Source organism: Desmodus rotundus, unplaced genomic scaffold (genome assembly GCF_022682495.2).
Source record: "Desmodus rotundus isolate HL8 unplaced genomic scaffold, HLdesRot8A.1 manual_scaffold_352, whole genome shotgun sequence".
Classification (NCBI taxonomy): Eukaryota; Metazoa; Chordata; class Mammalia; order Chiroptera; family Phyllostomidae; genus Desmodus; species Desmodus rotundus.
In genome coordinates this window covers 21239-44104 of record NW_026527426.1, presented here as the reverse complement: position 1 = coordinate 44104, position 22866 = coordinate 21239, and the positions used below count along the sequence as shown (strand labels likewise).

Genomic DNA, 22866 nt, shown 5'->3' with positions numbered 1-22866 from the left:
CTCCCTGCTCGTCCTCGGAATCCTCCTTCTGCACCACTTACCCGCCTCCCACCCCCTACCCCGTAGACTTACTCCTACTCCCACCGGAACTCCCTATCTGCACACTGCTACACTTCCAGGCATCGCCCTCCCCTTCATTACGGGGAACAACCACAGCCCTACTCCAAGGCCACCATGTCCCCTTCCACCAACACTTCATTCCCTCACCTCACCTCAGTCAGCTGCATGAGGTCCTCCAGATCAAACATTTCAGCGCTGCCTCCGCCCTCAGCCCTGGGGCATGGATTCCTGACACTCATCCTACAGGAACACGAAAGCGTCCCCTCCGGGCAGAACTGAAGCAGATCCTCTTATCTGCGACTGCACCTCGGAGCCCGGAGCCCGACACTCTCTGTCACATCAAGTGCCCATTTACAAGCAGAGGCAAAGGAAGGCGCCTGGGGAGTCCCTGAGTGCACACATGCAGCCTACCCGCTGCATAAACTTCGTCCTCAGTCGAGGAACTACGTAGCAGCAGGTGTTGGGAGCACGGCAACTATACAGATGGACAAGCCCAAAGTACACTGACAGGACCCTATCTGGATTCTGGCTCATGACCCTGAGCTGGAGCTGCTTGGGTGAGGAAACAGGTTGCTGAAGTCGTAAGGTGGCATGGACGGGGCCGTGATGGGGCAAGGGAGTCTGCAGGCCCTGCCCGGCCTGCTCATCACACATCTCCTCCAGTCAGAGATGGGACCGTGGGCAGGATTCCACGTGCACTGGATGTGTGAATGGGGGCGCGGCCCTTGTGCTTAAGAGTGGCGCGTGACCCGGCTACAAAAGACACAGAGGCGGAAGCACTGCTGAGACCTTTATGTGTCTTTCCCCGTCACTCAGGCACACGGTGCCATCTGTCTGTGCGTCCACATCCACAGGCGATCCCCGGGGCAGCCTTTGTTCCTGTGCGGGAAAACCACACAGAATCCTTCGGCCATCACTGGCGCGGGAAGACCGCGCCCAGGCCGTGTCCTCCCTGGCCGGTTGCATGGTCTGCCCTCTTCACCGCATGCTCTGGACTGCCCCCCCGAGACTCTCACCCCAACAAGAATGCCCAGTCGCGCACTCAGCGGCAGGGGCACACCACCCAATGGTGGTGTCTCGGGCCACTCTGTGACCCATGGTGTCCCCAGTCATTGCACCGTGCCCTGAGAGGCCCCAGGACGTGAAAAGCGTGCTGCCTGGAGCCTGAGGCCACCAGAAGGTAGGTGGGATCGGCTGAAGGAGCCCTGGGCTTAGACAGGGACCCCGGGCCACAGGCTGCAGAGCAGGTGCAGCATGGCTGCGTACAAGTTTGTGTGGAGAGCTGGGGAGGGGGCGCGCGGTACGGCGGCCCACTGAGTGCTTCCGGGCCCCGGTAGGGGGGCGCCCAAATTGCCAGAGACAGGGAATCGCAGAAACGTGTTAAAGTATCCCGCTTTGGGTAAGCACTCCCTTGGCACAGGGGCCGGCCCCTGCCCTTTGAAATATCCCCGCGGACCACGTGGGGCCCTGGGGAACGTCCAGATGTCCTGAGCTTGACTTTTCCCTGCTGTTTCTCAGAGGAGTCTCCTGGGTGCAACCACTGACTGACCTGGGAACGCCTAGCCCCTGGGCTCCTCGGCAACGGGTCCTCTTGCAGCTCCCTCCAGTGGGGCCTTTGTACCCCTGAGGTAGTGCCTCAGGGGACTGGGCCACAGGTCCTCACTTATGAGCTGAAATGAAACAGCCCCTGCAAGCACTGTCCCTGACAGCTCCAAACACCCCGGGGCCTCCAGCATCGCCCTTTCTGACCATGGCCAGTGCAGCCTCACCTCAGCAATCTTGCCCGAGCCAGGAAGACTGTGCTCTGACAGCCAGTTGAAGAGGTTGACGCTGCTTGTGTCCTGCCTGCGGCTGGGAACTCCGCGTTCATAGTCCCAGAACCAGTCGACGGCAGTGGAACGAGTGGCCCGATAGCCTGAAGCGAAGGACCTGCCTGTGTGCTTTCCTACTGCCCGGTGTCCACACCGGTCTCCCACCCCACCCCTTCTCCTTGCCCTCCCACACCCGAGTCCAGCAACCCCACCTCACCTGCAAGGCTCACATGGTACTCCTTGATGATCACTTCATTCAGGAAGTAGGGGTTGCTCCGAAAGAAGAACTTCAGCCTGCAGCGGTGCTTCGGACCAACCAGTTCCTGCACCTGTGGAGACGTGGTGGGCGCAGGTGTCATCTGACCCAGCTGCCTGACTTTGCCTGCTGGCGGGAAGCACCCGCCTCCCCCTCCCTTCCTCCCTGTGCTCGGACCACTCCCGCCTGGAGCCCAGGCCCCCCACACCTGACTGCCCCTCTGCCACCCCAGTCTGACCTCCACAGTGAGCAAGTACTCAAGCATGTCTTCGTCTTGGTCACTGATGATGGCTGATATCTGGGGGTGGTTCTGAATCTGCTCTTTGGTCAAGAAGCCTTCAGAGCCAAGGCCACGCACAGCTGAGAGCCACGGATTTCGACTGAACCCGAAACAGAGACTGCTGAGGCCCTCCCACCTGGACTCCGCACGTGTGCCCTCTTGCTGTGCCCTCCCCGACTGCCTTTACTCACACTGGCTCCCCAGTCTGCTACCTCTGGGCTCATGTTCTCCTGAGGCTGCCTGCACTGCGACGGCAGGCGCCCCCTCCACTCCTTCCCAGACACCAGCCCTTCGGGAGGCTGTGCTGGCGCAGAGGACTCAGCGCTGAGGTCCTCTGCCCGTGCCCTTTCCCTGTCCCTTGGGGTCCCAGAGAAAGCAGTGCGCCTGTTCCGCAGAGACCGTGTCACCACGCAGTCGTTTCCAGACACCCCTGCGCTGCAGGAAGGCAGCGTTCCCCTTTGGAACTCCCCCAAACAGGCGGCTTGCCACCAAAAGGGTGTGTCTGCGCGTCTGTGTGTGTGCACGTGCCCGGAGAGGCTCGCCTGGGTGTGCCTAGGGAAGGAGGGTGGGAACAGGCTCTGTGGCCTGCCCCCAAACCTTCTTGGGACCTGCCGTCTGACAAGAACACGGGAAGGAAGGGATCAGGGAGGTGGGCGCGGGCCACGTGTCTCCTTCCCCGAGCCCCCTGGGCAAAGCTCTCCTCTGGGCTCTTGGGTTGTAGCAATGCGCCCCGGATATCTGCAGCGCGGGAATGGTGGCTGGTGCCCACACCTTCTGCTCTGACGGCCAGAGACAGCCCTTCCCTCCCTGCCCGGCCCTCCCTCTCCATGCCTCCCATCACCCGCCACGGCCCCTCTCCCCTGTCTTCCTATGCCTCTGCAGGTGCCAGGCTCTGTCCTCCGCGCACAACCCCCTCACAAGCCCGGACCCTCCTCCTCGCCCTCTCACCACAGCCGTCCTCCTCCACCATGCCAACCACCACCACACACAGCACGGGGAAGGATATGGCTTTGGCCCAGAAACCGGGGATGCGCTGGATGACGCTCCGCCTACGCTCCAGAATGGGCTTCCGCCGCTGGGCCGTGGCCAGCTTCACAGCAAGGTAGTCCCTGCGGCCTCGGGCACTCTCGGCGCTCAGCTGCCACTGCAGGGCCTCCAGCACCTCCAGTGGCGGCCGCGCGCTGCTCCCACCTGGCTTCTCCTCGGCCCTTAATGGGGCCTCTTCTGCAGCCGACTTCTGGCCTCCTGCCCCCACTTCCAGCACCTGCACGAGACCCCGCATGTCCAGCACCAACCCCGCCCGCAGCGCCACCCTCCACCCAGCCAGGCTCGCCCCCTCCAGCAGGCTCTGAGGGCCTGGGCTTCTGCATAGCATTCGCCCTTCCCTTGTAGCGATCCTTGGCCAGCCCTCCGCCACCTGGCCCCCAACGCCACCCCCGGCGGCCGCCACGGTCCCCTCGTGCTGCACTGCCTCGGCACCCCGGCAGCCCTGTCACCTGGAGGGCCCTGGCAGGGGCTGTGGTCACCCCCATAGCGCACGATGCACCGCCGATTGCGTGCCCAGCAGGACTCGCCATGTCTGCGGGCTCGGCGGCCGGGCAGCTGCCAAGGGGCACCGCCCTTATCCCTGCTCTGTCAGCATTCCTGGGGCCCTGGCGACCCCAGGTTCTGGCGGGATCCCGCGCGCGCGCCTGTACCTTTCAGTCGCCCCCTAGTGGAGAGGAAGACCAGGGATCAAGGAGCGGGCTGTCAGCCACGCCCAGCCTGCTCGCCTCCTCTGGGGTCCTCCAACCGAGGCTCCCCTGAGCGGCACACTCCTAGTCCCGCCTGTCAGCCCCCTCCCTTGCGCAGCTAACCCTCTCTCGCATCAAGGCGGTGCCCACGAAGTTCACTCTCTGACCTTTTGCGGCCCTTCCCTGGCCGTGGCCGTCTGCTGTGTGTTTCCTGCAGGTGCTAACTAGAGCTGCTCACTACCTCTTCACCTCTCCATGGCACCTTCCCAGGGTCCCTGGGTAAACCAAGGGAGAGAGGCACAGGGACGCGCGTCCTGGGAGCAGAGGCTATTCCTGGGAGGACAGCCCCTGCAAGGGGCCGGGGCCAGCCAGAGGGAAAGCCCGTGCCAGAAGAAGACTCTGGCCTCCCTTCAAGAGGGCAAAGAGCCAAGCAAAGGGTGCATTCAGTCTTTCTGTCCATGTGTCACCTTCTCCCTGTTCCCTCTTTCAGTCCCGCTCCCTGTCTGTCCTTGCGCCCGGCTCTCTGTCCCCTCCCCACCTGGGGATTCCAGTGAGCTACAGCAACACGCTGCCTTAAGTAGGCAAGGCAGCTCCTTCTTACGGGGTTGCTGCGTTTCACACAGCACCCATCTGGCCCTCTGCCCCAGTGACCCGTTCAGGTGTGGGAATGCCGTTGGGAACTCTGCGTCGCCAACTCTTTCTACCCTGCTTCGCTAAGGGAAAGATGGGCCCCAGGTGTCCCCATTTCAGGCTGCGTTGCTGAAAGAAACTAAGGCCTGCTGGCCCTCTGAGAGCAGGAGTGAAGGCAAGGGGTTCGTGACCGGTATGTCCCCCTCTCTTCAGCTACCCTGCATTTCTCACGCGCCCCTGCTCTCGAAAATCTGCCCTTGCTCACGGACATCTAACCCGTTCGTCGCAGGGGACTGGTGCCCGGGGCCGGTGGGCTCCACCGCTACCGGGAGCGGCAGGGCGAGTAACGGGAACCAAGGGAGTTCACGGGCAGAGCCAACGCCAGGCTGTGGGGTAGGTTTCCAGGGAAGGGTGCAGGAGTAGGAGTGTGAGGTGTGTGGTGGCCGGCCCGGGAGGCTGCTCAGGCCCTGCTGTGTGCAAGCAGGTGCCCGGGGCAGCGCCACGCAGCACTCAGTCACACCAAAGGGAGACGTGGAAATCCGTGTCAGCGCACGGAGGTCTTGCACACTGAAGCAGAATGTGCAACGGTGGGGCACACCCCGGAAACCAAAGTTGACGTTCCTGTCAAGTGAAGGTGCAGCCGTTCAAGCAAGGAGAGTGCACAGAGGCTGAAACACCTTGCGGTGTCACTGGGTAGCCTGCTGTGTGCACTCCACCCCAGGATGTTCGGCTTGATTCTGCCAGTGGGAAAATGAGATGGCCTTCCGTGAGGGTGGTGGTATGGGTGGACCTGTCATCACATGGCCATTATGAGGGTTGCACCTGTGCCGGGGGGTCGGCTGGGCTGCAAGTAAGGGGTGGGGGTCAGCCGTGGGGCTTGCAGACTGGGCAACATCTGGACCACCCTCCAGAGAACCCGTATCGTAGGCAGGATTGCATTCCTTCTGCGTGCAGGAGCAAAAGCCCGCAGGGCCATCGGCCGCTGACTGGGAGGGGCCCGTCCTGCCTGGCCCAGCTCGCCAAACCCTCGGGCTTCCCTGTGTCACCCAGGGTGGACGGAGTAACTAACCCTCACTCCCACGTAGGGGAGAGATCCCCAGCGGGGATGTTGATGGCCGGGCTCGTCCCCGAATCACTCAAACATTGCCCGAGTCTCGAATTCCCGGAAAGCTGTGCGCGCAATCTACGCTCTAAGATGTGCAGTCCATGTGCTTCTTTGCTCCTCGTCTCAAATGAATCCGAACACCGCACAGAGTGCATTTGTGGGTGATTTGCACATTGCATGCGGATCGAAGAGCCCAACCACAGGGTCCCTCACCCTGGCCTGTGCCCTGTGTAACTAACAGGAGCCCCGAGGGCGAAATGTCTTTCACAAAGGTGCAAGCCTCTAGGAATGAGAGAGCATGGCACCTGCAGCGCAGACCTCTTCGATGCCCTGCACCCTTGTGTTCAACACTTTCCTCCACAATGACCAGGGTTCCGTGGTGGTGGAGGGCGCAGGAGGCCCAGAAGCATGCCCGCGATGGCTGTGAGGATCTGAAGGGGGCACAGGAGGGACTCGAGGAACCTCTCATGCTTCCTACACATGTGTGGGAGTGGAGGTGGCAAGAGCATTGTGCAGGCCACCGATCAAGGGGTGGAAGGTGGGCCGCAGGGTGGGGTGGTTGGCCTGGAATGGGAGGTCAGGGTAGCGGAGTCACCGCAGCAGTATGAGTGCGGAGATACTCTGGGCACGCACGGTCCTTCGTCCAAGGCGGGCTTCGCCAGACAGAACCCGTTTTCTACTGCACCAACGAAGTGGTGCAGGCTGCCGTTTGCAATGGAACGGAGGCCCGCTCCGGGCTTCCCGTCTTACCCTGATGGCCTGGAGACCTGGGGTCCTGGGCTTTAGTCCTCCCTGTCTCGACGGGTCCAGGGAAGAATGAAATGGCCCATCTGTGGGTCACTCCTCCGCAGAGTGCCCTGCCAAGGGTGGTCTCCTCGCCAAGCTGCCCTTTCTCCTGCGCTTCTCCTGCCGCCAGCTTCCTCACACAGGACTGCAGAGGATTGGGCCACAGTCCACGGCAGACCCACTTGCAGAAGAAACAGAAAAGGTGAGGGGCCGGGGCCGAGCTCTCACCCAAATCCTAGACTGCTGGCTCACACACCAAGGATTTTCCCGGCATTGCCAGGGAGGCCTGACCTCCGCAATCCCGCCAGCACCCCACCCCCCCCCCCCCCGCCCCCCGCCGCCTCCCCCCGGCCAAGCTCTGGGATGGGGAACGACAGCAGTGAGGACTACGGCCGCACGTCCTTAGGGCTGCCCTAGCGGTGGGTCCAGCACCGCTGGGTGCTGGCGCGGGTCCTAGCGCTGCCTCCAGCGGAGAGGCTGGAGGCCTCTCATTGGTCATGCTCACGCCACCGAGTGGCCCGGCAAACGGACAGCCTAGACCGTCAGGAAGAAAGGCAGCTGGAAAGAGGGCCGCCTGCAACAAGTTCAACCCGCCGGCTTCTGCCAGCCATGCGGGGATCCTGCAAATATCAGGATGTCAGGGAGCCTACTGACATACGGCTTCACAATCACATCACAGAGGAAGTGGGACCAAGTGCCAAACAAGAGCAGGGTCTGGCCTCGCTCACCGCCTTTATCCACCTGCTGGGAAGAGTGGGCGCCCAGGGAGGAATCTCACTCCAGGTGCGTGCCATGTCCTGTTCCCGGGCACGGCGGCTGATCCTCCCCAGCTCCCTCCCTGCCCCGCCTTGCTCTACCCAGCCTCACCTTCAGATCGATCATGAGGTTTCCCCGTGTTCTTTTTCTCGCTCCCTGATCATGGCGGACAGCTCTAAGTGCTTGACAAACTGCTCTAGGTCAAGGAGCCTGCAGGCAGGGTCCTGAGCAGGGAGCGGCTAGGAAATGCAGTGTTTCTGGAGAACAGAGTGCCATCGCATCACCTCCGTTTTCCCCCTAGGCCCATGCCTTGTCCTCACAGGGCAACGGAGCCTACGGTGGCTCTCCTTTGCTCCATTCCTGTTGCTCCCGAGAGGGGGGTTCCTGGCCCTCAGAGCCCCCATGGGCAGCCGAGCCTCCTCTTCATCACGCCACACACTCCTGCCTCTGACTGAGCATGTGGAACCTCAAGGCGCCCTCCTGCAGCCTTACTCACACAAGAACCTGTGCAGTACGAGCCTCGGTGTGTGTCCTGGTCTGGACTGCACTGTTTCCATGGAGATGAGGCATGCCCTCAAAGCTCTGCATCTGCCTGTGGTGCCCACCCTGAGCTCTTCTGCACCATGTGGGAGCTCCGGAGCCCTTCTGGAAAATGCCCGTATCCTTTGCAAAGTAAGCCCGCTGATGCCTTACTCCGGGCCCTGCTCTGGCACCTTGTAGTCCCTGCGGTGCGGCCCCGAGGACTGCGCTTCGGCCCAGAATGCACACGTGCGCTGATGGACGTTGCTTCTGAGTTCCAGGTGGGACTTTCTCCTCTAAGAAGCCCCACACTCGAACCCAGAGAAGGCCCTGCTGGCTCGCTCATTCAAGGGCTCCATCTCCGCCTGCAGCGCCCCTGGAGGCTCCAGTGGCGTCCAGGTGCAGGGCCCCATGGGTCAAGGCCCAGCCTGCTCCTGTTTCGGTGAGTGCTGGCCTAGCCAATGTGCTTTGGCCTGGGCCCCGCCCTCGGGACCCTCCACCCGCCGGTCTCCCGGTGGGTCCCGCCGCTCTCCCGCACCAGCTGTCCCCCAGCAACCAATTGCCCCTGCAGCCTCTCCTCAGGGTGATTCTGCCCGTCCCTGCTCTCCCTCAGCAGAACTTCGTGTTACCCCACTCCTTCCACAAACAGAGTGTGAGCCTCTACTCGTCCTGCCTTCTTCTCACTTCTAGCTCTTGAAAACTCTCTCCCCCTACCACCGCTTCCACTTGCAGGCCCTACGCTTCTCTCACTGCTACTCCTTCTTGGCTCCCTACTGCAGCACAAGCTGCGCCTCCTCCAGCAACTGCTCTTCAGTCACCACCTCCTCCCTCCACACTTGCAGATTCCACCAGACATCCTTCCTTGCCACCAGCACTTCGCCCTAGGCCAAAACTGTCCCACTCGCATGAAGTCATCCACTTCGGCACCAACGTTGCCACTTCCACCTGTCCACGCTCTGGTCGCTGCTCTTGCTCGCACTGCTCAGCCCTCTAAGGTCCGTGTTTGGACCTCAGGCTCCTCATCGTCTTCAGGTGGTCTTCCGCCACCACCTCCTTCTGCGCGCGCAACACCAGCTCCTGTAACACCCGGACCCGCATTCCCGCTTCTTCCCCCAACCCCTAAGCTTCCACAGCTCCTCTCTCTCTCGTTTCCCCTCCTGGGCGTTCTGTTCCTCCTCCCACACTGATTGCTATTTTACCAGCACCTGCCTGCTCGCTCCCTACCTCCAGATCTCCTCTCCCACCCCCCAGCTGTTCCTCTGCTGACACATTTCCAAAGACCCTCCCCCACATGAACCAACCACACATCCAGTGCTAACTCCTTCCTTACCACCGTCACCTCGGGCACAACCTCTTCCCCAACTACCAGCCCCTCCTGCACCAAGTCCCCCAAGGTGCACTTCCCTCCTTCTCACAGGCCCTTCTCCACAAGCCTCCTCCGCAAGCGCTTCCTCCTCCATGCCTTCGGCTTCTGCCCAACGGCCTCACCCCGCTCTTCCATCTTTGCCTCCCTGCTCGTCCTCGGAATCCTCCTTCTGCACCACTTACCCGCCTCCCACCCCCTACCCCGTAGACTTACTCCTACTCCCACCGGAACTCCCTATCTGCACACTGCTACACTTCCAGGCATCGCCCTCCCCTTCATTACGGGGAACAACCACAGCCCTACTCCAAGGCCACCATGTCCCCTTCCACCAACACTTCATTCCCTCACCTCACCTCAGTCAGCTGCATGAGGTCCTCCAGATCAAACATTTCAGCGCTGCCTCCGCCCTCAGCCCTGGGGCATGGATTCCTGACACTCATCCTACAGGAACACGAAAGCGTCCCCTCCGGGCAGAACTGAAGCAGATCCTCTTATCTGCGACTGCACCTCGGAGCCCGGAGCCCGACACTCTCTGTCACATCAAGTGCCCATTTACAAGCAGAGGCAAAGGAAGGCGCCTGGGGAGTCCCTGAGTGCACACATGCAGCCTACCCGCTGCATAAACTTCGTCCTCAGTCGAGGAACTACGTAGCAGCAGGTGTTGGGAGCACGGCAACTATACAGATGGACAAGCCCAAAGTACACTGACAGGACCCTATCTGGATTCTGGCTCATGACCCTGAGCTGGAGCTGCTTGGGTGAGGAAACAGGTTGCTGAAGTCGTAAGGTGGCATGGACGGGGCCGTGATGGGGCAAGGGAGTCTGCAGGCCCTGCCCGGCCTGCTCATCACACATCTCCTCCAGTCAGAGATGGGACCGTGGGCAGGATTCCACGTGCACTGGATGTGTGAATGGGGGCGCGGCCCTTGTGCTTAAGAGTGGCGCGTGACCCGGCTACAAAAGACACAGAGGCGGAAGCACTGCTGAGACCTTTATGTGTCTTTCCCCGTCACTCAGGCACACGGTGCCATCTGTCTGTGCGTCCACATCCACAGGCGATCCCCGGGGCAGCCTTTGTTCCTGTGCGGGAAAACCACACAGAATCCTTCGGCCATCACTGGCGCGGGAAGACCGCGCCCAGGCCGTGTCCTCCCTGGCCGGTTGCATGGTCTGCCCTCTTCACCGCATGCTCTGGACTGCCCCCCCGAGACTCTCACCCCAACAAGAATGCCCAGTCGCGCACTCAGCGGCAGGGGCACACCACCCAATGGTGGTGTCTCGGGCCACTCTGTGACCCATGGTGTCCCCAGTCATTGCACCGTGCCCTGAGAGGCCCCAGGACGTGAAAAGCGTGCTGCCTGGAGCCTGAGGCCACCAGAAGGTAGGTGGGATCGGCTGAAGGAGCCCTGGGCTTAGACAGGGACCCCGGGCCACAGGCTGCAGAGCAGGTGCAGCATGGCTGCGTACAAGTTTGTGTGGAGAGCTGGGGAGGGGGCGCGCGGTACGGCGGCCCACTGAGTGCTTCCGGGCCCCGGTAGGGGGGCGCCCAAATTGCCAGAGACAGGGAATCGCAGAAACGTGTTAAAGTATCCCGCTTTGGGTAAGCACTCCCTTGGCACAGGGGCCGGCCCCTGCCCTTTGAAATATCCCCGCGGACCACGTGGGGCCCTGGGGAACGTCCAGATGTCCTGAGCTTGACTTTTCCCTGCTGTTTCTCAGAGGAGTCTCCTGGGTGCAACCACTGACTGACCTGGGAACGCCTAGCCCCTGGGCTCCTCGGCAACGGGTCCTCTTGCAGCTCCCTCCAGTGGGGCCTTTGTACCCCTGAGGTAGTGCCTCAGGGGACTGGGCCACAGGTCCTCACTTATGAGCTGAAATGAAACAGCCCCTGCAAGCACTGTCCCTGACAGCTCCAAACACCCCGGGGCCTCCAGCATCGCCCTTTCTGACCATGGCCAGTGCAGCCTCACCTCAGCAATCTTGCCCGAGCCAGGAAGACTGTGCTCTGACAGCCAGTTGAAGAGGTTGACGCTGCTTGTGTCCTGCCTGCGGCTGGGAACTCCGCGTTCATAGTCCCAGAACCAGTCGACGGCAGTGGAACGAGTGGCCCGATAGCCTGAAGCGAAGGACCTGCCTGTGTGCTTTCCTACTGCCCGGTGTCCACACCGGTCTCCCACCCCACCCCTTCTCCTTGCCCTCCCACACCCGAGTCCAGCAACCCCACCTCACCTGCAAGGCTCACATGGTACTCCTTGATGATCACTTCATTCAGGAAGTAGGGGTTGCTCCGAAAGAAGAACTTCAGCCTGCAGCGGTGCTTCGGACCAACCAGTTCCTGCACCTGTGGAGACGTGGTGGGCGCAGGTGTCATCTGACCCAGCTGCCTGACTTTGCCTGCTGGCGGGAAGCACCCGCCTCCCCCTCCCTTCCTCCCTGTGCTCGGACCACTCCCGCCTGGAGCCCAGGCCCCCCACACCTGACTGCCCCTCTGCCACCCCAGTCTGACCTCCACAGTGAGCAAGTACTCAAGCATGTCTTCGTCTTGGTCACTGATGATGGCTGATATCTGGGGGTGGTTCTGAATCTGCTCTTTGGTCAAGAAGCCTTCAGAGCCAAGGCCACGCACAGCTGAGAGCCACGGATTTCGACTGAACCCGAAACAGAGACTGCCGAGGCCCTCCCACCTGGACTCCGCACGTGTGCCCTCTTGCTGTGCCCTCCCCGACTGCCTTTACTCACACTGGCTCCCCAGTCTGCTACCTCTGGGCTCATGTTCTCCTGAGGCTGCCTGCACTGCGACGGCAGGCGCCCCCTCCACTCCTTCCCAGACACCAGCCCTTCGGGAGGCTGTGCTGGCGCAGAGGACTCAGCGCTGAGGTCCTCTGCCCGTGCCCTTTCCCTGTCCCTTGGGGTCCCAGAGAAAGCAGTGCGCCTGTTCCGCAGAGACCGTGTCACCACGCAGTCGTTTCCAGACACCCCTGCGCTGCAGGAAGGCAGCGTTCCCCTTTGGAACTCCCCCAAACAGGCGGCTTGCCACCAAAAGGGTGTGTCTGCGCGTCTGTGTGTGTGCACGTGCCCGGAGAGGCTCGCCTGGGTGTGCCTAGGGAAGGAGGGTGGGAACAGGCTCTGTGGCCTGCCCCCAAACCTTCTTGGGACCTGCCGTCTGACAAGAACACGGGAAGGAAGGCATCAGGGAGGTGGGCGCGGGCCACGTGTCTCCTTCCCCGAGCCCCCTGGGCAAAGCTCTCCTCTGGGCTCTTGGGTTGTAGCAATGCGCCCCGGATATCTGCAGCGCGGGAATGGTGGCTGGTGCCCACACCTTCTGCTCTGACGGCCAGAGACAGCCCTTCCCTCCCTGCCCGGCCCTCCCTCTCCATGCCTCCCATCACCCGCCACGGCCCCTCTCCCCTGTCTTCCTATGCCTCTGCAGGTGCCAGGCTCTGTCCTCCGCGCACAACCCCCTCACAAGCCCGGACCCTCCTCCTCGCCCTCTCACCACAGCCGTCCTCCTCCACCATGCCAACCACCACCACACACAGCACGGGGAAGGATATGGCTTTGGCCCAGAAACCGGGGATGCGCTGGATGACGCTCCGCCTACGCTCCAGAATGGGCTTCCGCCGCTGGGCCGTGGCCAGCTTCACAGCAAGGTAGTCCCTGCGGCCTCGGGCACTCTCGGCGCTCAGCTGCCACTGCAGGGCCTCCAGCACCTCCAGTGGCGGCCGCGCGCTGCTCCCACCTGGCTTCTCCTCGGCCCTTAATGGGGCCTCTTCTGCAGCCGACTTCTGGCCTCCTGCCCCCACTTCCAGCACCTGCACGAGACCCCGCATGTCCAGCACCAACCCCGCCCGCAGCGCCACCCTCCACCCAGCCAGGCTCGCCCCCTCCAGCAGGCTCTGAGGGCCTGGGCTTCTGCATAGCATTCGCCCTTCCCTTGTAGCGATCCTTGGCCAGCCCTCCGCCACCTGGCCCCCAACGCCACCCCCGGCGGCCGCCACGGTCCCCTCGTGCTGCACTGCCTCGGCACCCCGGCAGCCCTGTCACCTGGAGGGCCCTGGCAGGGGCTGTGGTCACCCCCATAGCGCACGATGCACCGCCGATTGCGTGCCCAGCAGGACTCGCCATGTCTGCGGGCTCGGCGGCCGGGCAGCTGCCAAGGGGCACCGCCCTTATCCCTGCTCTGTCAGCATTCCTGGGGCCCTGGCGACCCCAGGTTCTGGCGGGATCCCGCGCGCGCGCGCCTGTACCTTTCAGTCGCCCCCTAGTGGAGAGGAAGACCAGGGATCAAGGAGCGGGCTGTCAGCCACGCCCAGCCTGCTCGCCTCCTCTGGGGTCCTCCAACCGAGGCTCCCCTGAGCGGCACACTCCTAGTCCCGCCTGTCAGCCCCCTCCCTTGCGCAGCTAACCCTCTCTCGCATCAAGGCGGTGCCCACGAAGTTCACTCTCTGACCTTTTGCGGCCCTTCCCTGGCCGTGGCCGTCTGCTGTGTGTTTCCTGCAGGTGCTAACTAGAGCTGCTCACTACCTCTTCACCTCTCCATGGCACCTTCCCCCTGGGTAAACCAAGGGAGAGAGGCACAGGGACGCGCGTCCTGGGAGCAGAGGCTATTCCTGGGAGGACAGCCCCTGCAAGGGGCCGGGGCCAGCCAGAGGGAAAGCCCGTGCCAGAAGAAGACTCTGCCTCCCTTCAAGAGGGCAAAGAGCCAAGCAAAGGGTGCATTCAGTCTTTCTGTCCATTGTGTCACCTTCTCCCTGTTCCCTCTTTCAGTCCCGCTCCCTGTCTGTCCTTGCGCCCGGCTCTCTGTCCCCTCCCCACCTGGGGATTCCAGTGAGCTACAGCAACACGCTGCCTTAAGTAGGCAAGGGCAGCTCCTTCTTACGGGGTTGCTGCGTTTCACACAGCACCCATCTGGCCCTCTGCCCCAGTGACCCGTTCAGGTGTGGGGAATGCCGTTGGGAAACTCTGCGTCGCCAACTCTTTCTACCCTGCTTCGCTAAGGGAAAGATGGGCCCCAGGTGTCCCCATTTCAGGCTGCGTTGCTGAAAGAAACTAAGGCCTGCTGGCCCTCTGAGAGCAGGAGTGAAGGCAAGGGGTTCGTGACCGGTATGTCCCCCTCTCCTTCAGCTACCCTGCATTTCTCACGCGCCCCTGCTCTCGAAAATCTGCCCTTGCTCACGGACATCTAACCCGTTCGTCGCAGGGGACTGGTGCCCGGGGCCGGTGGGCTCCACCGCTACCCGGGGAGCGGCAGGGCGAGTAACGGGAACCAAGGGAGTTCACGGCAGAGCCAACGCCAGGCTGTGGGGTAGGTTTCCAGGGAAGGGTGCAGGAGTAGGAGTGTGAGGTGTGTGGTGGCCGGCCCGGGAGGCTGCTCAGGCCCTGCTGTGTGCAAGCAGGTGCCCGGGGCAGCGCCACGCAGCACTCAGTCACACCAAAGGGAGACGTGGAAACTCCGTGTCAGCGCACGGAGGTCTTGCACACTGAAGCAGAATGTGCAACGGTGGGGCACACCCCGGAAACCAAAGTTGACGTTCCTGTCAAGTGAAGGTGCAGCCGTTCAAGCAAGGAGAGTGCACAGAGGCTGAAACACCTTGCGGTGTCACTGGGTAGCCTGCTGTGTGCACTCCACCCCAGGATGTTCGGCTTGATTCTGCCAGTGGGAAAATGAGATGGCCTTCCGTGAGGGTGGTGGTATGGTGGACCTGTCATCACATGGCCATTATGAGGGTTGGCACCTGTGCCGGGGGGTCGGCTGGGCTGCAAGTAAGGGGTGGGGGTCAGCCGTGGGGCTTGCAGACTGGGCAACATCTGGACCACCCTCCAGAGAACCCGTATCGTAGGCAGGATTGCATTCCTTCTGCGTGCAGGAGCAAAGCCCGCAGGGCCATCGGCCGCTGACTGGGAGGGGCCCGTCCTGCCTGGCCCAGCTCGCCAAACCCTCGGGCTTCCCTGTGTCACCCAGGGTGGACGGAGTAACTAACCCTCACTCCCACGTAGGGGAGAGATCCCCAGCGGGGATGTTGATGGCCGGGCTCGTCCCCCGAATCACTCAAACATTGCCCGAGTCTCGAATTCCCGGAAAGCTGTGCGCGCAATCTACGCTCTAAGATGTGCAGTCCATGTGCTTCTTTGCTCCTCGTCCTCAAATGAATCCGAACACCGCACAGAGTGCATTTGTGGGTGATTTGCACATTGCATGCGGATCGAAGAGCCCAACCACAGGGTCCCTCACCCTGGCCTGTGCCCTGTGTAACTAACAGGAGCCCCGAGGGCGAAATGTCCTTTCACAAAGGTGCAAGCCTCTAGGAATGAGAGAGCATGGCACCTGCAGCGCAGACCTCTTCGATGCCCTGCACCCTTGTGTTCAACACTTTCCTCCACAATGACCAGGGTTCCGTGGTGGTGGAGGGCGCAGGAGGCCCAGAAGCATGCCCGCGATGCTGTGAGGATCTGAAGGGGGCACAGGAGGGACTCGAGGAACCTCTCATGCTTCCTACACATGTGTGGGAGTGGAGGTGGCAAGAGCATTGTGCAGGCCACCGATCAAGGGGTGGAAGGTGGGCCGCAGGGTGGGGTGGTTGGCCTGGAATGGGAGGTCAGGGTAGCGGAGTCACCGCAGCAGTATGAGTGCGGAGATACTCTGGGCACGCACGGTCCTTCGTCCAAGGCGGGCTTCGCCAGACAGAACCCGCTTTCTACTGCACCAACGAAGTGGTGCAGGCTGCCGTTTGCAATGGAACGGAGGCCCGCTCCGGGCTTCCCGTCTTACCCTGATGGCCTGGAGACCTGGGGTCCTGGGCTTTAGTCCTCCCTGTCTCGACGGGTCCAGGGAAGAATGAAATGGCCCATCTGTGGGTCACTCCTCCGCAGAGTGCCCTGCCAAGGGTGGTCTCCTCGCCAAGCTGCCCTTTCTCCTGCGCTTCTCCTGCCGCCAGCTTCCTCACACAGGACTGCAGAGGATTGGGCCACAGTCCACGGCAGACCCACTTGCAGAAGAAACAGAAAAGGTGAGGGGCCGGGGCCGAGCTCTCACCCAAATCCTAGACTGCTGGCTCACACACCAAGGATTTTCCCGGCATTGCCAGGGAGGCCTGACCTCCGCAATCCCGCCAGCACCCCACCCCCCCCCCCCCGCCCCCCGCCGCCTCCCCCCGGCCAAGCTCTGGGATGGGGAACGACAGCAGTGAGGACTACGGCCGCACGTCCTTAGGGCTGCCCTAGCGGTGGGTCCAGCACCGCTGGGTGCTGGCGCGGGTCCTAGCGCTGCCTCCAGCGGAGAGGCTGGAGGCCTCTCATTGGTCATGCTCACGCCACCGAGTGGCCCGGCAAACGGACAGCCTAGACCGTCAGGAAGAAAGGCAGCTGGAAAGAGGGCCGCCTGCAACAAGTTCAACCCGCCGGCTTCTGCCAGCCATGCGGGGATCCTGCAAATATCAGGATGTCAGGGAGCCTACTGACATACGGCTTCACAATCACATCACAGAGGAAGTGGGACCAAGTGCCAAACAAGAGCAGGGTCTGGCCTCGCTCACCGCCTTTATCCACCTGCTGGGAAGAGTGGGCGCCCAGGGAGGAATCTCACTCCAGGTGCGTGCCATGTCCTGTTCCCGGGCACGGCGGCTGATCCTCCCCAGCTCCCTCCCTGCCCCGCCTTGCTCTACCCAGCCTCACCTTCAGATCGATCATGAGGTTTCCCCGTGTTCTTTTTCTCGCTCCCTGATCATGGCGGACAGCTCTAAGTGCTTGACAAACTGCTCTAGGTCAAGGAGCCTGCAGGCAGGGTCCTGAGCAGGGAGCGGCTAGGAAATGCAGTGTTTCTGGAGAACAGAGTGCCATCGCATCACCTCCGTTTTCCCCCTAGGCCCATGCCTTGTCCTCACAGGGCAACGGAGCCTACGGTGGCTCTCCTTTGCTCCATTCCTGTTGCTCCCGAGAGGGGGGTTCCTGGCCCTCAGAGCCCCCATGGGCAGCCGAGCCTCCTCTTCATCACGCCACACACTCCTGCCTCTGACTGAGCATGTGGAACCTCAAGGCGCCCTCCTGCAGCCTTACTCACACAAGAACCTGTGCAGTACGAGCCTCGGTGTGTGTCCTGGTCTGGACTGCACTGTTTCCATGGAGATGAGGCATGCCCTCAAAGCTCTGCATCTGCCTGTGGTGCCCACCCTGAGCTCTTCTGCACCATGTGGGAGCTCCGGAGCCCTTCTGGAAAATGCCCGTATCCTTTGCAAAGTAAGCCCGCTGATGCCTTACTCCGGGCCCTGCTCTGGCACCTTGTAGTCCCTGCGGTGCGGCCCCGAGGACTGCGCTTCGGCCCAGAATGCACACGTGCGCTGATGGACGTTGCTTCTGAGTTCCAGGTGGGACTTTCTCCTCTAAGAAGCCCCACACTCGAACCCAGAGAAGGCCCTGCTGGCTCGCTCATTCAAGGGCTCCATCTCCGCCTGCAGCGCCCCTGGAGGCTCCAGTGGCGTCCAGGTGCAGGGCCCCATGGGTCAAGGCCCAGCCTGCTCCTGTTTCGGTGAGTGCTGGCCTAGCCAATGTGCTTTGGCCTGGGCCCCGCCCTCGGGACCCTCCACCCGCCGGTCTCCCGGTGGGTCCCGCCGCTCTCCCGCACCAGCTGTCCCCCAGCAACCAATTGCCCCTGCAGCCTCTCCTCAGGGTGATTCTGCCCGTCCCTGCTCTCCCTCAGCAGAACTTCGTGTTACCCCACTCCTTCCACAAACAGAGTGTGAGCCTCTACTCGTCCTGCCTTCTTCTCACTTCTAGCTCTTGAAAACTCTCTCCCCCTACCACCGCTTCCACTTGCAGGCCCTACGCTTCTCTCACTGCTACTCCTTCTTGGCTCCCTACTGCAGCACAAGCTGCGCCTCCTCCAGCAACTGCTCTTCAGTCACCACCTCCTCCCTCCACACTTGCAGATTCCACCAGACATCCTTCCTTGCCACCAGCACTTCGCCCTAGGCCAAAACTGTCCCACTCGCATGAAGTCATCCACTTCGGCACCAACGTTGCCACTTCCACCTGTCCACGCTCTGGTCGCTGCTCTTGCTCGCACTGCTCAGCCCTCTAAGGTCCGTGTTTGGACCTCAGGCTCCTCATCGTCTTCAGGTGGTCTTCCGCCACCACCTCCTTCTGCGCGCGCAACACCAGCTCCTGTAACACCCGGACCCGCATTCCCGCTTCTTCCCCCAACCCCTAAGCTTCCACAGCTCCTCTCTCTCTCGTTTCCCCTCCTGGGCGTTCTGTTCCTCCTCCCACACTGATTGCTATTTTACCAGCACCTGCCTGCTCGCTCCCTACCTCCAGATCTCCTCTCCCACCCCCCAGCTGTTCCTCTGCTGACACATTTCCAAAGACCCTCCCCCACATGAACCAACCACACATCCAGTGCTAACTCCTTCCTTACCACCGTCACCTCGGGCACAACCTCTTCCCCAACTACCAGCCCCTCCTGCACCAAGTCCCCCAAGGTGCACTTCCCTCCTTCTCACAGGCCCTTCTCCACAAGCCTCCTCCGCAAGCGCTTCCTCCTCCATGCCTTCGGCTTCTGCCCAACGGCCTCACCCCGCTCTTCCATCTTTGCCTCCCTGCTCGTCCTCGGAATCCTCCTTCTGCACCACTTACCCGCCTCCCACCCCCTACCCCGTAGACTTACTCCTACTCCCACCGGAACTCCCTATCTGCACACTGCTACACTTCCAGGCATCGCCCTCCCCTTCATTACGGGGAACAACCACAGCCCTACTCCAAGGCCACCATGTCCCCTTCCACCAACACTTCATTCCCTCACCTCACCTCAGTCAGCTGCATGAGGTCCTCCAGATCAAACATTTCAGCGCTGCCTCCGCCCTCAGCCCTGGGGCATGGATTCCTGACACTCATCCTACAGGAACACGAAAGCGTCCCCTCCGGGCAGAACTGAAGCAGATCCTCTTATCTGCGACTGCACCTCGGAGCCCGGAGCCCGACACTCTCTGTCACATCAAGTGCCCATTTACAAGCAGAGGCAAAGGAAGGCGCCTGGGGAGTCCCTGAGTGCACACATGCAGCCTACCCGCTGCATAAACTTCGTCCTCAGTCGAGGAACTACGTAGCAGCAGGTGTTGGGAGCACGGCAACTATACAGATGGACAAGCCCAAAGTACACTGACAGGACCCTATCTGGATTCTGGCTCATGACCCTGAGCTGGAGCTGCTTGGGTGAGGAAACAGGTTGCTGAAGTCGTAAGGTGGCATGGACGGGGCCGTGATGGGGCAAGGGAGTCTGCAGGCCCTGCCCGGCCTGCTCATCACACATCTCCTCCAGTCAGAGATGGGACCGTGGGCAGGATTCCACGTGCACTGGATGTGTGAATGGGGGCGCGGCCCTTGTGCTTAAGAGTGGCGCGTGACCCGGCTACAAAAGACACAGAGGCGGAAGCACTGCTGAGACCTTTATGTGTCTTTCCCCGTCACTCAGGCACACGGTGCCATCTGTCTGTGCGTCCACATCCACAGGCGATCCCCGGGGCAGCCTTTGTTCCTGTGCGGGAAAACCACACAGAATCCTTCGGCCATCACTGGCGCGGGAAGACCGCGCCCAGGCCGTGTCCTCCCTGGCCGGTTGCATGGTCTGCCCTCTTCACCGCATGCTCTGGACTGCCCCCCCGAGACTCTCACCCCAACAAGAATGCCCAGTCGCGCACTCAGCGGCAGGGGCACACCACCCAATGGTGGTGTCTCGGGCCACTCTGTGACCCATGGTGTCCCCAGTCATTGCACCGTGCCCTGAGAGGCCCCAGGACGTGAAAAGCGTGCTGCCTGGAGCCTGAGGCCACCAGAAGGTAGGTGGGATCGGCTGAAGGAGCCCTGGGCTTAGACAGGGACCCCGGGCCACAGGCTGCAGAGCAGGTGCAGCATGGCTGCGTACAAGTTTGTGTGGAGAGCTGGGGAGGGGGCGCGCGGTACGGCGGCCCACTGAGTGCTTCCGGGCCCCGGTAGGGGGGCGCCCAAATTGCCAGAGACAGGGAATCGCAGAAACGTGTTAAAGTATCCCGCTTTGGGTAAGCACTCCCTTGGCACAGGGGCCGGCCCCTGCCCTTTGAAATATCCCCGCGGACCACGTGGGGCCCTGGGGAACGTCCAGATGTCCTGAGCTTGACTTTTCCCTGCTGTTTCTCAGAGGAGTCTCCTGGGTGCAACCACTGACTGACCTGGGAACGCCTAGCCCCTGGGCTCCTCGGCAACGGGTCCTCTTGCAGCTCCCTCCAGTGGGGCCTTTGTACCCCTGAGGTAGTGCCTCAGGGGACTGGGCCACAGGTCCTCACTTATGAGCTGAAATGAAACAGCCCCTGCAAGCACTGTCCCTGACAGCTCCAAACACCCCGGGGCCTCCAGCATCGCCCTTTCTGACCATGGCCAGTGCAGCCTCACCTCAGCAATCTTGCCCGAGCCAGGAAGACTGTGCTCTGACAGCCAGTTGAAGAGGTTGACGCTGCTTGTGTCCTGCCTGCGGCTGGGAACTCCGCGTTCATAGTCCCAGAACCAGTCGACGGCAGTGGAACGAGTGGCCCGATAGCCTGAAGCGAAGGACCTGCCTGTGTGCTTTCCTACTGCCCGGTGTCCACACCGGTCTCCCACCCCACCCCTTCTCCTTGCCCTCCCACACCCGAGTCCAGCAACCCCACCTCACCTGCAAGGCTCACATGGTACTCCTTGATGATCACTTCATTCAGGAAGTAGGGGTTGCTCCGAAAGAAGAACTTCAGCCTGCAGCGGTGCTTCGGACCAACCAGTTCCTGCACCTGTGGAGACGTGGTGGGCGCAGGTGTCATCTGACCCAGCTGCCTGACTTTGCCTGCTGGCGGGAAGCACCCGCCTCCCCCTCCCTTCCTCCCTGTGCTCGGACCACTCCCGCCTGGAGCCCAGGCCCCCCACACCTGACTGCCCCTCTGCCACCCCAGTCTGACCTCCACAGTGAGCAAGTACTCAAGCATGTCTTCGTCTTGGTCACTGATGATGGCTGATATCTGGGGGTGGTTCTGAATCTGCTCTTTGGTCAAGAAGCCTTCAGAGCCAAGGCCACGCACAGCTGAGAGCCACGGATTTCGACTGAACCCGAAACAGAGACTGCCGAGGCCCTCCCACCTGGACTCCGCACGTGTGCCCTCTTGCTGTGCCCTCCCCGACTGCCTTTACTCACACTGGCTCCCCAGTCTGCTACCTCTGGGCTCATGTTCTCCTGAGGCTGCCTGCACTGCGACGGCAGGCGCCCCCTCCACTCCTTCCCAGACACCAGCCCTTCGGGAGGCTGTGCTGGCGCAGAGGACTCAGCGCTGAGGTCCTCTGCCCGTGCCCTTTCCCTGTCCCTTGGGGTCCCAGAGAAAGCAGTGCGCCTGTTCCGCAGAGACCGTGTCACCACGCAGTCGTTTCCAGACACCCCTGCGCTGCAGGAAGGCAGCGTTCCCCTTTGGAACTCCCCCAAACAGGCGGCTTGCCACCAAAAGGGTGTGTCTGCGCGTCTGTGTGTGTGCACGTGCCCGGAGAGGCTCGCCTGGGTGTGCCTAGGGAAGGAGGGTGGGAACAGGCTCTGTGGCCTGCCCCCAAACCTTCTTGGGACCTGCCGTCTGACAAGAACACGGGAAGGAAGGCATCAGGGAGGTGGGCGCGGGCCACGTGTCTCCTTCCCCGAGCCCCCTGGGCAAAGCTCTCCTCTGGGCTCTTGGGTTGTAGCAATGCGCCCCGGATATCTGCAGCGCGGGAATGGTGGCTGGTGCCCACACCTTCTGCTCTGACGGCCAGAGACAGCCCTTCCCTCCCTGCCCGGCCCTCCCTCTCCATGCCTCCCATCACCCGCCACGGCCCCTCTCCCCTGTCTTCCTATGCCTCTGCAGGTGCCAGGCTCTGTCCTCCGCGCACAACCCCCTCACAAGCCCGGACCCTCCTCCTCGCCCTCTCACCACAGCCGTCCTCCTCCACCATGCCAACCACCACCACACACAGCACGGGGAAGGATATGGCTTTGGCCCAGAAACCGGGGATGCGCTGGATGACGCTCCGCCTACGCTCCAGAATGGGCTTCCGCCGCTGGGCCGTGGCCAGCTTCACAGCAAGGTAGTCCCTGCGGCCTCGGGCACTCTCGGCGCTCAGCTGCCACTGCAGGGCCTCCAGCACCTCCAGTGGCGGCCGCGCGCTGCTCCCACCTGGCTTCTCCTCGGCCCTTAATGGGGCCTCTTCTGCAGCCGACTTCTGGCCTCCTGCCCCCACTTCCAGCACCTGCACGAGACCCCGCATGTCCAGCACCAACCCCGCCCGCAGCGCCACCCTCCACCCAGCCAGGCTCGCCCCCTCCAGCAGGCTCTGAGGGCCTGGGCTTCTGCATAGCATTCGCCCTTCCCTTGTAGCGATCCTTGGCCAGCCCTCCGCCACCTGGCCCCCAACGCCACCCCCGGCGGCCGCCACGGTCCCCTCGTGCTGCACTGCCTCGGCACCCCGGCAGCCCTGTCACCTGGAGGGCCCTGGCAGGGGCTGTGGTCACCCCCATAGCGCACGATGCACCGCCGATTGCGTGCCCAGCAGGACT

At 62.3% G+C, this 22866-nt stretch overlaps 3 protein-coding genes across 3 annotated transcripts; all 3 read right to left on the bottom strand.

Annotated features, from left to right (window-relative positions):
• Nucleotides 1-1616: 1616 nt before the first annotated feature.
• Nucleotides 1617-3689, bottom strand: LOC128780112 (testis-specific Y-encoded protein 1-like). Its single transcript, XM_053917852.2, has 5 exons — nt 3356-3689; nt 2366-2463; nt 2089-2200; nt 1830-1975; nt 1617-1730 (listed from the first exon to the last, which is right to left on the bottom strand). Exons 1-5 carry the CDS (start codon nt 3687-3689, stop codon nt 1620-1622), a joined length of 801 nt encoding a protein of 266 aa, XP_053773827.2. The 3' UTR covers nt 1617-1619.
• A 7370-nt stretch (nt 3690-11059) lies between these two features.
• On the bottom strand, nt 11060-13132 carry LOC128780111 (testis-specific Y-encoded protein 1-like). The gene is made up of 5 exons (XM_053917851.2): nt 12799-13132; nt 11809-11906; nt 11532-11643; nt 11273-11418; nt 11060-11173 (listed from the first exon to the last, which is right to left on the bottom strand). Exons 1-5 carry the CDS (start codon nt 13130-13132, stop codon nt 11063-11065), a joined length of 801 nt encoding a protein of 266 aa, XP_053773826.2. The 3' UTR covers nt 11060-11062.
• Nucleotides 13133-20504: 7372 nt separating this feature from the next.
• LOC128780110 (testis-specific Y-encoded protein 1-like) lies at nt 20505-22577 on the bottom strand. Its single transcript, XM_053917850.2, has 5 exons — nt 22244-22577; nt 21254-21351; nt 20977-21088; nt 20718-20863; nt 20505-20618 (listed from the first exon to the last, which is right to left on the bottom strand). The coding sequence occupies exons 1-5, from the start codon at nt 22575-22577 to the stop codon at nt 20508-20510; spliced, it is 801 nt and encodes a 266-aa protein (XP_053773825.2). The 3' UTR covers nt 20505-20507.
• Between the last annotated feature and the right edge of the window lie 289 nt (nt 22578-22866).

Excerpts from the sequence above, each read along its gene's own strand:
- LOC128780111 (XM_053917851.2), bottom strand. The coding sequence starts at position 13,132 with ATGCGGGGTCTCGTGCAGGTGCTGGAAGTGGGGGCAGGAGGCCAGAAG. Across the intron at positions 11,907-12,798 it reads GGTGGAGGAGGACGGCTGTG|GCTTCTTGACCAAAGAGCAG; the intron begins GTGAGAGGGCGA and ends TTGGCTCTGAAG. Across the intron at positions 11,174-11,272 it reads GCTCGGGCAAGATTGCTGAG|CTCATAAGTGAGGACCTGTG; the intron begins GTGAGGCTGCAC and ends GTTTCATTTCAG.
- LOC128780110 (XM_053917850.2), bottom strand. The coding sequence starts at position 22,577 with ATGCGGGGTCTCGTGCAGGTGCTGGAAGTGGGGGCAGGAGGCCAGAAG. Across the intron at positions 21,089-21,253 it reads AGTACTTGCTCACTGTGGAG|GTGCAGGAACTGGTTGGTCC; the intron begins GTCAGACTGGGG and ends ACGTCTCCACAG. Across the intron at positions 20,619-20,717 it reads GCTCGGGCAAGATTGCTGAG|CTCATAAGTGAGGACCTGTG; the intron begins GTGAGGCTGCAC and ends GTTTCATTTCAG.
- LOC128780112 (XM_053917852.2), bottom strand. The coding sequence starts at position 3,689 with ATGCGGGGTCTCGTGCAGGTGCTGGAAGTGGGGGCAGGAGGCCAGAAG. Across the intron at positions 2,201-2,365 it reads AGTACTTGCTCACTGTGGAG|GTGCAGGAACTGGTTGGTCC; the intron begins GTCAGACTGGGG and ends ACGTCTCCACAG. Across the intron at positions 1,976-2,088 it reads GTACCATGTGAGCCTTGCAG|GCTATCGGGCCACTCGTTCC; the intron begins GTGAGGTGGGGT and ends CCTTCGCTTCAG.